Raw genomic sequence first — 13,457 nt, forward strand, 5'->3', positions numbered from 1 at the left:
GGAAGGAGCCAAAAAGTGTTCCAGGTATGGTACTAAATTGCGACAAACATCCGAGATGTATGCATCCCTAAAATTCGGCCGGCCTTTGGGATTTGCTTGTTAACTACTACCAACGCAGACAGCCCTAACGTCACCTTGACAGGCTGGTTGAGCTTGGGTGCTATGATGATAGTTTCAAGGGGAAAATGCCAGAAAAGCCAAAGGGGAGCATGCAGATTAGGTGCAGCAAAATCTGTACTGAGTAACCGAGTTGCAAGGCGGTTTTGGGGTAAAGCCGTACTACCCTCAGCGATCGGAATGCGAGGACAGTACGGTGTTCCATCGGGTGACCAGTATGTCCATATTCTTAGAAGCAGTGATGCTGCTTCCCTCGAGAAAAGACGAATCAGGAGTCGGCCCCGAAACCTGCACACTCCTATCGTCCTATAGTTGACCGCAAATTGTCCAATAAGACTGAGGAACACAAGCCTCTCTATAAGCCCAGTGCGCCAATTGCTGTGCGTGACAGCACCAGGAACAAGAGACCTATATCTTATTCTATATCTCCTAGGGCTAGACCAGTTCTCTGCAGCCCAGAAGGTCAGAAGGTACCTCAGCAACTCCTGCCCACCATGCAAGCAAACGTCGATGGGTCATTTAAATGTTAATATCTGTTGCAAATTAACAACCAATAAAATAAAGCTGCTTAATCCATGGGATTTAACATAGGGACTTTTAACGTCCGTACTCTATGTACAGTTGCAATGGGCTATCCTTGTCCAGACAGAGGCCAAGCGTGGTTGCGCATCTTGAAACATGGAGGACGAACTCAGCTTTTCCACATCTTATACACATTCATCACACTTTTATCCATCAAAAACAGACAGCGCCTTACAATAATGTAACCGTTTGTGTGCCTCTGTCGCTCAATGAGCTATACTGGGGGTGTCTGTGCGATACCTGCAATCTCTTATAGGGGATCCGACGAACAAAATCTCCTGGCCCTTCAGATGAGGGGTTGGAACAGCTGTAGCTACTTGTGCTGCCAAACATCGCCGCTTTGAAGACAGGCGTTTGAACCGAAGGCTTCGGTCGAAGACCCTAATCGCCCTCCTCTCTGAGTCTGGGCTTCCTGATGGCATTTCAGTCTAGACAACCATGATACTTACAACTAACAACATTCTCATGCCACATTGGCCATCGCGCGGCGCCACCAGCCGGCTCGCTACACTTGCTGCATATAGTAGGGTGGGCAAGCGCAAACATGTTACTGTTGACGTTCCCAATCTTACACCTTCAGGTATTCCCTCTTCTGCCCCACCTCACCCCCATTCGAATACTCCCTCCACAGGTCCCCGTACTAGCCTTGCATTATGCCCAGCTGTATCCTCGGTGCAGCTTCGAACCCAAAAGACAAGCCTACTTGGCTGCTTTTAATCTTCTACACTGAAGCAGGTAAGACATATACCTGCTCTTGTTTGTACGCCGAATTCCCTCTGCATTGATATAGACTGTCTACCAGAAACGGGGATACAGGGTACAAGTGCCGTAATCGAACCGACTACATTCCCCCCTCTCTTCCAGCTTCCGGCTGCGCACCTGTGGTTATGCGAAGGCCTCTGCAGCTGGATATGCCGGAGGGGCCTTTGTATTAAACGATCAACTGGAAGTGTCCCTACTTGAGTAGATACCCGTTGATAGTCGCCTGTGAGCGGTTTGTTTGGCAAACTATGAAAGAATCTGGAAGAAGTGAGGTCCATCGCACACTGTTTACTGTGTTTCCCTAAGATCCAGTCAGCCGTCGCTCTGAATCTGCTAAAGACTGTTTCGATGACACTTAAGGTGTTATTTTATGAAGCAATAAAAGCTCAGACACCATTGTGGTTGCTAGTGCCGTGAACTCTCGAGAAGTCAGACCGAGTACTACTGAGGCCACAATGGGTGACCATCTTCGGTTGACGACGAGACACAGACTACGGAACGCGCCCGCTTCAGATGGTTACTTACTTTGCGGATGGATAGTTACTTTGCGGTACTAATATCCGGAACAGTGGAGATCGCTTGAAAACGCGATACTCACGAACGACCAAGTTATTAATCCAAATAGACCACATTGCCGTCGGTTATCGATGGCGAGGGTCGATCAACGCCTGCCACTCGTTCTGGAGTACCAGCGTGGACTCCGACCATGCACTTGTGCGATGCTGCTCTGCATTGATCTTCTGAGGTGTACACCAAACGCACACGTCCTCGTTAGCCATTCAGAAGCTAATGAACCCATAAAACTATAAAAACCGGTTTCTTGAACGTTCGTCGGACGGTCCGAATTCGGGTACTGATGTCCATTTGGAACAGATAGCTGAAGCGGTATTCAAAACCCAGACTTCTGTTTGCGGTACAATCCAGATAACGTAATCCAAATATTGAATATAGGATAGGTGCGAAACATGCTAGAAATCCCAGCAGACTATCACTTGATTCGTCCGACTGGCCCCAGGAAGCCTCTTGCCAGCAAACCTGTCAGGGGCAGAAACGGCTCTTTGATATCCAGCAACGGAGAACGTCACAGAAATCATCTAGCACCATCAACTGCGGTGGTTTGGTCATGTACTACGTATGCCGGAAAATCGTCTGAGACAGGCGTTGTTCACCGTATCTCCTTCAGAATGGCGCAAACCGCGAGGTGGACAACAAACTGCTTCTTCTCTTTCCAAGGCCTTAAATAAAATTAGACAAAACTTGTGGTTGTAAGGCGAAAAAAAGACAGTGTTAATAGTGATGCAGCTGTGTGTGAGGAAGATGGTAATGAGGCAATGCTTCTTGGCTAGGACACCACCGAAAGCGACGTGGTCTATTATCCATCTCATTAAGACCCATACAAATTACCCGACCGGGTGATCTTCATCCTTGGGTGCTGAAAGAACTAGCCTACAATATCGCCCAACCATCAGCAAGATTGTATGATCCCGCTGAGTAGCAATATCCCAAGAAGCAATGTCCTCTGCACTGACCATCGACAGGTAGTGACAAGTTCAAGAAATTTAGCGTTGACGCCACGGTAAAGGATATGACAAAGTGTAACTAGGCTTCCAATGGTCCTGTGGCGGTCTTTTGGAATCAGGTTCCATCACTTTAACTTGTACTCATACTCAAAACCCCTCGACTCATCTAGCAGAAGTAGCCGCTCTCTATGATTTCGACTAAAACAGAAGTGCAGAAATAAGCAGCGGTCTGCCACTGTTCCATTGTTCCGCGTGACCGAGTGGGTGTAAGGTAATGTCTGCCTACTGGAGTTGGCTTACTAGATGATCGGTGATTGCTTCAAACAGGCTCCGAGTTGATGGGCAAAGCCAATCTGTATGGACTACGACTCCAAAGTTGATGACCCCGAAGTTCACTTAAAAACCAGGCAGCCGGAGTCGAGTCTCACTGAGATGCGACGCACCAACCGCCATCTCACTGTCAAAAGGCCAAAGAGTGTATTTTTCGAACTCATTGACAGAATCCGGAACATTGTATCAGACGATCCGTGCTCTCCAGTGAAAGATCTGGGTAGTCGTCATTCCGGATTTTCAGACCAATTTTCGCGTTATCTATATATGCATGGTAGTGTTACAGTGACTGACGTAAGCAGGAAACGACGCCGGACCCCGGACGGACGTCGCGGTGGCCGTTCTCTGTGAAGATGACTTCCTGTGTTTTCATTCAGATACCCCGACCAATAAGGAATATGAGATCCAACGAAACACCAATACCCACTCCGTGAGAAGCCCGAATTTCAACACTTATGCTAGGTATTGCGGGCGGCGTTGGTGAATCCCACCAATCTCAAGTCTTCATGTTGCTTTGTGAACTTAGCGCCAACAAATCGCCCAGGTGGTCACAGACGATCGCACATGTTACACGCGAAACACCTAGATCACCGAAATTTTTCCACAACGTACTACTGTGTATTTAAACTCTCAAACACCACAGCCTCAAAAGTCACCCTATTCAGTGGCAAAGAAAATGACAAAACCCACCTGACGAGCATTTGGCAACGCCCCATGCAGTAATCCCTTATTTGATTGGTCGGAAGGATATAGATAGCAGGCTCAACAGCTCCAATGGCAGCCAGGGATACCGTAGGTCCAATATGAAATAGCTGGGTGACTAGACGGTTGACATATTTTGGCTATATTTGTGGGAGAAAAAAGGCGTCGATGAGCGCCTAGTGAAGTAGCGAATAGTAAACTGTGCGGGTCAATACAGTGTTACGATGATAATAAACAATGATTAGAAGGCGTTTTTCACGGATACACGGATTGATTCACAGGATCGAGGCTTTTGCCCAAGTTTCCCGGGTCGGTTTTGTTCTTGTCGGTCAGTGGCTGTCGTTCACCTGAAAGGCACAAGTGAAAAAAGGGTGTAGCATTGCTCTTTATGTTCGCAGTGCGAAGCAGTATGCTCAGCAGCGCGAGAATTTGCATAAATAAATGTCTACTAGTGCTTTAAACTGGATTCTAGAAGGAGCGTGGACAACCGTCGGAGGAAGGTCATTCCACGAAGCTACTACCCGAAATGAGAAAAATTTTGTCTAATGAATGCGTGTGCTCTGAGCTTGAAAGTTATCTTACTATGTCCCCGCCATATGTTTGCTGGGTCAACGGTAAAAAGCCTGTTTGCCAAGCTTTGTTCAAACAGGGCATAAGTAAGAACTAGGTCCCCTCGGAGGCGACGGTACTCCGGGAAAAAGAGATCGAGCATCGCGAGACGCGTTTCGTAGTCCACGGATTTGAGGCCGGCAACCATTCTCGTAGCGACTCGCTGGACACGCTCAATGAGGATGACGTCTTTCGTGAGTCCTTAGTAGACAACTCGGTTGGCGTATTCCAGGAGCGGTCTGACGTAGGCCCCATAGAGTATTTGGAAGTCCATGCGAGTAATACGGGAGGTGCGTCGGATCATCCGGTAAAATGGCAATACCTTTTGGGCCGATTTCTCATGGTGCCGTGATAAGGACGAGTTTGAGGGGACCCAGATGCCCAAATCTTTTTTGGCATCTATCCTCGTGATGTTTTCTGGTCCTTTTTCACCATGCATAACAAAGGCATTCGCTGAATTCCCTCCAAACGACATATGGACGCACGTTTCGTCATTCAGAGTAAGGTGCCAGTCCAAAGAACACCACCTGGCAGCGTCTACATCCATTTAGAGGGCACTGGTATTGGAACTCCAGGATTTCAAGTCATCCGCAAAAAGTAAGCATGGACTCGCAGGAACATCTGGGAGGTCGTTGACGTAGATCAGAAACGGGAGTGGTCCCAAGACGGAGTCTTGAGGAATTCCAATGGAGACGGCGCTGGAGAGGAATAGGTCGAGCCTATTCTCACTCGAAGTAATCTGTCTGATAGGAAAGCCCTGATCCACTGAAGGACTTTCTCTTGAATCCCGTAAGACTCGAGTTTGTGGAACAGTGGGACGTGTGGGACCCTATCGAATGCTTTTGAGAAGCTGAAAGATATGGCATCTGGCGTGCGTCCTCCATCCTTGGCTTGGGTTAAGCTGTGCATAAGCACGAGCACGTTTGTCAAGCGAGAGCGTCTTGGGAGAAATCCGTGTTGAGCTGGAGACATCAGATTACTGGAAGTAAGGTGATCTAGGATAGCCCGCTTCAGAATGCGTTCCATCACCTTGCACGGCACGCTAGTGAGGCTTATAGGCTCATAGCTGCCAGGCGATAGTCGGTCACCACTTTTGTAAATTGGCATGACAATCGCTTCCTTCCAAGCAGGGGGAAGGCGGCCTTCGTCAAGCGACTGACGAAACACCAAGTGTAAATGGTTTGCCAGTGTGGAGGACGTTTCTTTCAGGATCCTCGGATGGACCTCGTCGGGTCCCAATGCGCAGAATGGGTTGATCTTGTCCAAGAGTTGACGAATGTCCTCCACCGTGAAGACCAAGTCGGTTAGAGGCTGTTCGTAGTTTCTCCTTGACAAGAGTGGATGTGACGAGGACGCTGGGGCTGAGTATAGACACGCATAGTGTTCTCTGTAAGCCTCAGATACCACTGTTGGGTCATTCGTCGGTTCTCCGTTTCTGTCCCTCAAGGAGAACGCAGATGGCTTGTTTCTGCGGCGATGTCTCATGTACTTGAACAGTACGTTTTTGTTTTTTCGAGCGAGGTCCAGGATGGTGGCTTGTTTTCGTATGTTCCATTGACGGATTTCCGATTTACAGCGGTTCCGCATTTTACGAAATGCCAGCTCATCTTCTGTATCCCCTGTAGTCAACTTTTTGAAAAAGACTTGGGATCTTTTTCCCAGAAGTCGCCGAATCCTTCTTGGCATCCTGCAGTTCATCCGAATTCGTGCCGGTTTTTGGGGACGAAGGTCGCTTCAGCCTCGTGAGCTTTCTGGACAATGGTCCTATATAGTTCTTCCACCGGAGCTGGTCCCAGTGTGACTTGTTCAAGGAAGATGCGCATTACTGAGAAGTCTGCACGGCGGAAGTCTCGAAACCACGTTTGAGGTTTGGGATTTCTGGCCCAATAGCGGATGAAATCAAAGGTTAGCACACAGTGGTCGATACACCCCAGTGGAGCGTTAATTGTTACCTGATCAACGAGGTGTCTTTCGTTGGTGATGACCAAATCCAAGAGGGATGGTAGTTGGCCTGCGCGGTATCTGGTGGGTGCAGCGACATGTTGGGTCCAAGCGCTCTGTTGAAGGACTTCTAACAGCGCCGCTGCAAAAGGTCCGCCTGATTCGTCGCGCTGGAGCTCCACCCAGGAGCCCTTTGGGGCGTTGAAGTCGCCTACCAGCAGGAGATGAGTGAAGTGGTGCTAGGAGGAGAGCTGCTCAAGGGTTTGTATGAGGAATTGGTCATCTTCAGGGAGACTCGAAGGGCTACGGTAGACCACGCCGAGAAGATGAGAATCGGACCCGCGCAGCGGGATTTGGACCCACAGTGCATCGCAAAAGTGTGCATTTTTGGCGTTAGAGAGGACAATCGGGTTTTGTAGGGCCACGTGTAAGTACAGAGCAGCCTCACCAGCCCTCCATCGTTTCCAGTCAGCTCGAAAATTAGAGTAACCGTCTATCGAGATCTCCGCGTCAGAGACATCTGGTGTAAGCCAGGTCACTGTGAGTGCGATTATGGACGATTGTTCAAGGCAAGCTGAATGGTTAGCATCGCCGAGTTTAAAAGGCTAAGGCAGTTTGTGGACAAGCATTTCAACAGTCTCTGCTGCTTCCGAGGGTGAGGAGCCGAAAGTTGAGTGACCAGGGTGGTTAGCAGACTTGATAGTTCTGCACCGGGTTTGAGTCTAAGGCTGCAAAGGGACCTCTGCGGCAACGTTGTTTGCTTCCTGTCTTTGTGGTTTCTGGGAGTGCTTTTCGTCTGGAAGGTTTTTTCGTTCCGTGGGAGCTCAGTTTGCTCGGCTTTTTTGGAGGAAGGAGTTTTTCCCCATGGGTAAAAATTTCGACCGATACTGTTTGTAGCTCCTTCAGCATCCCCTTTTCTTCGACCAGATTTGATGTTGATCAAAGGTTTGCTGCAAGCTTTCGCCTTTCTGAATCCTTGGGTGTTTTTGCGCGGTTTGACCGGAAAAGTGTCTCTGTGAGGGGCTGAGCGTTGGGTGGTGGCACCAAGAAGTAATGATTTTGGTGGCGTTTTCAAGAGGCTCGTTTACGCGAAGGAATGCACCTTGAAGCCAGCAAGCAGTCTTCTAATCTGGCGAGTTTTATGTGGCCTTTTTCGCTGCAGTCGCTCCTTTTTCGTGTTTGTGTGGACACCCGATCCGCCAGCGATCACCGTGGCCAACTGGACGTACGAGGGATTTTCCGGGTGGCTGTAGTCATGTTTATGGCTTCGGTTGTCGGGGTCCTGGGCGACGGTTGCGTCCACAAGCAGAGAGGCCGCTTTTGACGGAGTGGAGTTGGAGATTGGCTTCGCTTCTTGTCCCCGCACGTCTGACTCAGTCCAGTTCAGAGGCTGTGACTTTGTTGAGGAGTGCACGGCTGAAGCTGTGTCCTCTGATACGGAGACAAGCGTTGATATCTCCACATAGTTTGGGCGCTACTTGCATGTGGGGTTTGCCTCCTTCAGGGCGTCCCTGCCTTTGGTGGGCAAGACGCCTGTGGCGGTTGAATAAAAGCTGCTGTCCGGAAACGCAGCTGGTTCCGCTTGCCCAATTTCGGGAGCACAGGGGAATATGACCACAATCGGCCCGGTCATGAGTTTGGGGTCGGCCGAATTGGTGCCCGGTGAAAGCCTGTTTCGTGCTTCACCCCCTGACCTGCTATGACCAAGCTTACGCGCGTCTAGAGGACGATCGTCAGATAGGCGTCTGATCATTAAGTTGGCTTCTTGAATGTTGCCAGCCCGCTCCAAGTTCTCCTGTACGTCAGATGAGGAAGAAAGAGTGCCTGGAAGTCCAAGAGGTCGCTTACTTCCCTTCTGGCGTGGCCATTCTGTGTGGAGTGATTTATCGGGCTTGGTGAGGACATTGCTAAGGATCGACTGTGCCAGCTTCGCTGGCGTGATTTTTCCGGAGAATGACCCCCAGATTATCAGTCTGTTTTCACTTAGGCGCCTGTCCACTGGAGACGCTCTGGCGGTTTTTATAGCCGCGTCAGAAGGTTGTATAACTTTCTTCGAAGCCATGGGGCCCAGTATGGATATCGCGAGGTATTCGTTCAGCGAAGAAAGTTCCTTGTCAACTTTCGTTCAGGTCGCTGCATTCTTAGCGCCTGGGTCCTCCAGTGCCTTTGAAAGTCGCTCTAATTTCGCGTCGAGTATCCCGCTTAAAGCGGAACACTGGCAGTGGTCTTTTTGAATCCGCACTGGGGATTGGGTACCGTTTTGGGGGGCTCTCCTCTTGGCCGCGGTATGCATTGCACCCTTAACGTGGGGGCAGCTGGCGCAGACAAACAGATCAGGAGAGTTAGCTAGTCGGCTTATCTGGTCGTCCTGTAGGTGCCACCAGGCCTTGCATGTTTGGCATTGCATGCCGCGTTTGACATTCGACGGGCAGCCATTTCGTCCACATCTGCTGTGGTCCAGCAATAGCTGCAGCGGTCAATGGCGTAAATTGATGTCATGCTTAGGATTAGCTGTAAAATAGGATGTATGAGCAAAATATCAAGGGTTATCTCCCAAATTTTTTGTTACAGTAGTAAAATTCAACAATTACTCATGTGTACTCTGTGAATAGATTGAACAACGAAAAAATTCTTTCACGAATTTGCACGAGGGAAAAACGAAACCGAATCGAACGTACCGCGCTGCGTAGCAAAGTGGGTTTCGATCCTCTCATTGGGAAAAAGTCAACTTAATCCTTCAGCAGTGCTTTATGTAGTTAAATGGCACGCTTTCGTTTTCCCGAGCGTAGTCAAGTATTGTGGCCAGTTTCCTTGTATCTTTATGCTGATGCTTGATTTAAAGCGGCTCCATATTTTACGAAACGCCAGTTAGCTTTTTGTCAGCTTAGATTATCTTTTGGCGAAATGGTTGAAGGGTCTCTTTTTCGAAGACGCCGGAAACTTTGACGTAGTTTTTTGTCCGTCCGAATGAGCGGCGTTTTTTGGGACCTACCTCTCGTCGGCTTCTATGATTTTCGGGATAATGATTCTACGTGACTCTTCAACTGAAGCTGACCATTTTTTAAATTGCTCAAGGAAACTACTTATTCCTTGGCAATCTGCAAAGCAGAAGTTTCCAGGCTAATAGCCCAATAGCGGACTAAACCAAACGTCACCGCATGGTGGTCACTAGGTCTCAGTGGAGTTTTAACAAACACTTTACCAACGAGACGCCTTTCACTGGTGAGCGCCTAATCTGGCGGGAATGGTCGTTGGCCTGCCAGGTATCTGGTGGTTGCGTCGACATGCTGAGACCAAGCAAGGGGTACAATGTAGGGATAGTCTTTTCGGTGGAAATACTAAAATGTTCTTTTCGCAGAGGTCCGTACCTTGAATCTAGCATACACCTCTTCGTAGGGGCAAAGTTTGCATGATTTATTTGACCCCGGTTGCTTTCCATTTTCGTTTGTCTGGAAGTCCAGTCCGTCTACGAGCAGCTTGGAAACTCGGTGCATGTAACTACTTCTAGTACAGTGGCTTTGGCTACCGAGGTCACGAACGACGACTGAGTTCAAAATCGGAGAGACAGTTTTTGACGGACTGGGGGTGGAGGTTTACAGTTTCGCACGGTAGTATTTCGTGGTACATCGTGTACTTTCTCTCAGTATACCTCGCTGTATATTGCCACGCAACTGGCCCAATCCCGCTTAGAACTCGCGAAATGATTGTGGAGTTCAGAGCTTCGTTTTTGCCGTCCGTCAAAAATGATCGATGGTACTTTCAGTTACGTCAGATTCTGCATCCTCGCGAAACTTACTTGCCCCTGAGCGTCGTTGTCGTTGACAGCTGACTAAAAACTACACACGGAGCCGCCATCGGTGGCGTAGGCGTGCTTCTTATTGTACAGAGTCCCACAAGCACCATCGGCCCGGCCTAATTCTTGGGGTTAGTTGTCCCAAAGGACACGTTGATATTATAATTCTTGCCTACAGTAGCATCTGCAGTGCCAATGCGCATACCAGCCTTGATAGTTTTCTCTCACAGCGTTTTTTTGCAATTTCCCTGAAGTACTTGGTAGGCATCACCAACTTCCTTCATGCACCCTACAGGATAGGACAGGACTCCAACAATCCTTATTTTCAACGCCCAACCTCATTCGTTTCGTTGTGGCTAGCGCGCCCAACTCCATGTCTATTAACTGGACATCCCCAGGAGTACTCGCATTCCGACATCTTTTTCGCCCTTGAAAGCACCATATATTGTCGTTTTTGTGGCACCAGAACTGTTGTAAAACGTCATAATTTCGCTCCAGCCGTCGGCCTCCAGTTGTTGGTCTTGCGTTTACTTATGAACACCTCGTGGTCGATGAAATGTGAATCCACTTTCCGCCTGGTCGAGATGAGCTTGTTCTTTTATTGCGGGTGATGCTTCGAAATCCACCCCGGGCCCTCGCATCAGCCAACTTTCCAACGGACCCCCGCCATTTATTTTACTTCTCTCCTTGAAGACGTGGATGGGATCGTCAACTTTCGCCACATATGTTCTCCATCGACAAATGTGCGGTTAATGAACTCGGTTCCTAGGCTTTCTTCCCGGAACCTTGCAGTCTAGTACTGTTTTATAGCATCCAGCAGAATATTAAGCGAAGGGCAATAAAAGCAGCACCGTCTGTCTCTAAATTGTTCTTTGAATAGAGGTTGCCCCGCCTCACTTTATTCCTCCGATTTTCCACCTTTCAAACCCAAATTAGGGCCAAATTCTTCAAGCGCTCAAACTACTATCAACTGCGTAGCCATTCGCGTAAAATCGTCTACAAGCGGTTCCTGCCAGCATCACGGGAGAAGTTGATTTTGGAACAGGCCTCACGAACCGTTTTGTACGTTCACTGGCCCTATCACCTTTAAGCAAGCGATTGATGAAGCCTGCATATCAACCTTTTCCGCTCCAACTGAACCAGATTTGCACTTCTAGCCTCCACGTTAAAAGATCGGCTACTATTTCAGCTAGGTGTCTCGTTACCCACATACAACCATGCATTGCCAATATACACAGAATTGCTCAGTCTAGGTATCACTCAGCTACATTTTTACTCCATTTCTCTTATGTCTAACTCTGCAGGTGGTGACGCTGATACCTTTCGCATTATTTGCTCACCGTAAGCATCTGAATCGATACAGAGTATCTGATGGGAGGGGCATTTGTACCCATGTCCCCGAGTATGCCTCTTGAACTATAACATCCATTTGTTTGGTGACGTCCTAATGAAACGCCCGCGCGTTTTCTGACTGCATGGATTCCTTTGTTTAGGATGTTGTTTTGTGCTTTTACTGGCGGACCGCGATGCTTGGTGAGTTGAATGGTGCTCATATACTTCGAGCATAACGTCATTTTCATGTATCCACTTCTTTCTGGCGTTTTTTTGAGGACAGGATAGGCAATTTGCCAAGTGTTATTCCCCCAATACTCGGTTAGGATTTACCGCATGTCTGCTCTTCGCTAGTTCATTGGAGGTGTATGCTCCACCTGTGACTTTTAGATGTATCGTGTTTGCTTTGAGACATTTCGATAGCGTGGTGTTTTCGTGGGTTCCCACCACCTCCAGGCTGGCCCAACTTCATCATTTCTGTTTCACCCTCTCCGTGGAATGCGCATAACAATCAACCGCCAGTGTTTTACAGTATTGAGGTCCGATTGACGCACTGGGCTGTGGTGACGGAAGGAACAACACAATGTGCTTGCAGTGTCGGAAAGGTAGCCTCGCATCTAGACAATCTTCACTTTCCGTTATATAAGCTGCACGTAAAAGTAGCCTACGGGGAAAGAGCCTTCCCCCAATTACATACTTCCTATTAAGATTATGGGAACTGAAATTGTTAAAGAACGGAAAACGAACCGTGAAACACGAGAAATTGTCCAAGTACTTGGGAATGAATAACATTTGGGTGAAGCATAAATGTTGAGAATCATTCAAGTCCTAACATGGGATTTGGAAGGCGACGAGAGGTTATGGAGAGTTGGAGAAAAATGGATCCAGAAAGTGAGAATTCAGGAAGAATTTGGTTCGCTTCAGCAACGGTGGACCGGCTGAACGACTATTAGTCGGTCGGTAGAGGCGAGTTCGGGTAACCAGTTGCCCCGTCATTTACCCACATCCTTATGGTTAGTTTACTGGCCAACGCATAGATATCAGTTATACCCAGGTTTCCTTTGGATGTCAGTGAGGGGTGAACGGTGTGGATTGGGCGTCTGTCCGACGGCCATAGCTGCTAAATCTTCCGGATGTTTGAGTTGTGGCTAGTTTCATCGACGGATTCCAGTTGAACTTGTTCGAAAAGCAAGAAGCGGAATGCTGGGTATTCGGGGCGGGTGGGTGAGTTGGTTTGGTAAAGCCGATAGAGAGTGGAAGAATGAGCTCGGAGCTTGAGTACTCACGTTCACCGTACTTTTAGAACGCGTTTGTTTAGCTAAGGTATAGTGATTACATCCGACTATTTCCAAGTCGCCAGAAAAGACGACCTGATTAAAGTGAGTTGTGGAGCATAGGCACGAACGAAATTCCAAGACGCCATACAGATGAGAAGGCTTGAACATGTTTGGCGGTAGTGAACTTTGGCGAATGACCCTAGTTAAAACGAAGAGTAATGAAAAAATAGTTTGAAGCTCCAGACGGGAGTTTGGAGAAGTAGTGGAATAGGAGGAAAAAAATCTGGCGACTTTCCTGGCTTCTTGGGGAAATTAGTTTGGGACTCCGTAGGCGTGGGGGGGAATCAGAAACTGCAAGTGACCACTTTAACAAGGTTCCAGCAATACTGACTTTCGGACAATCGACCAGCCTCAACACTGATAAACTTTAAGTTTTGTCTATGGTAACGATCCATGAATTACGAACAAACGCGGTCCGAATGAGGTGATGAA

At 48.4% G+C, this 13,457-nt stretch overlaps 2 protein-coding genes across 2 annotated transcripts in view; one reads left to right on the forward strand and one right to left on the reverse strand.

Moving 5' to 3' along the window:
* The window catches only part of T265_04020 (hypothetical protein), a gene marked incomplete at both ends in the record, with an annotated part of 34,975 nt that extends 30,527 nt beyond the window's left edge, over window positions 1-4,448 (reverse strand). The window contains one exon of the mRNA XM_009168638.1: window positions 4,293-4,448. The remainder of the gene's footprint in view (window positions 1-4,292) is intronic.
* The window catches only part of T265_13393 (hypothetical protein), a gene marked incomplete at both ends in the record, with an annotated part of 42,617 nt that overhangs the window by 224 nt on the left and 28,936 nt on the right, over window positions 1-13,457 (forward strand). Inside the window, one exon of the mRNA XM_009168662.1 lies at window positions 4,681-4,912. Coding sequence (XP_009166926.1) covers window positions 4,681-4,912 — 232 coding nt within the window. The remainder of the gene's footprint in view (window positions 1-4,680; window positions 4,913-13,457) is intronic.

Source organism: Opisthorchis viverrini (genome assembly GCF_000715545.1).
Source record: "Opisthorchis viverrini unplaced genomic scaffold opera_v5_62, whole genome shotgun sequence".
NCBI lineage: Eukaryota > Metazoa > Platyhelminthes > Trematoda > Opisthorchiida > Opisthorchiidae > Opisthorchis > Opisthorchis viverrini.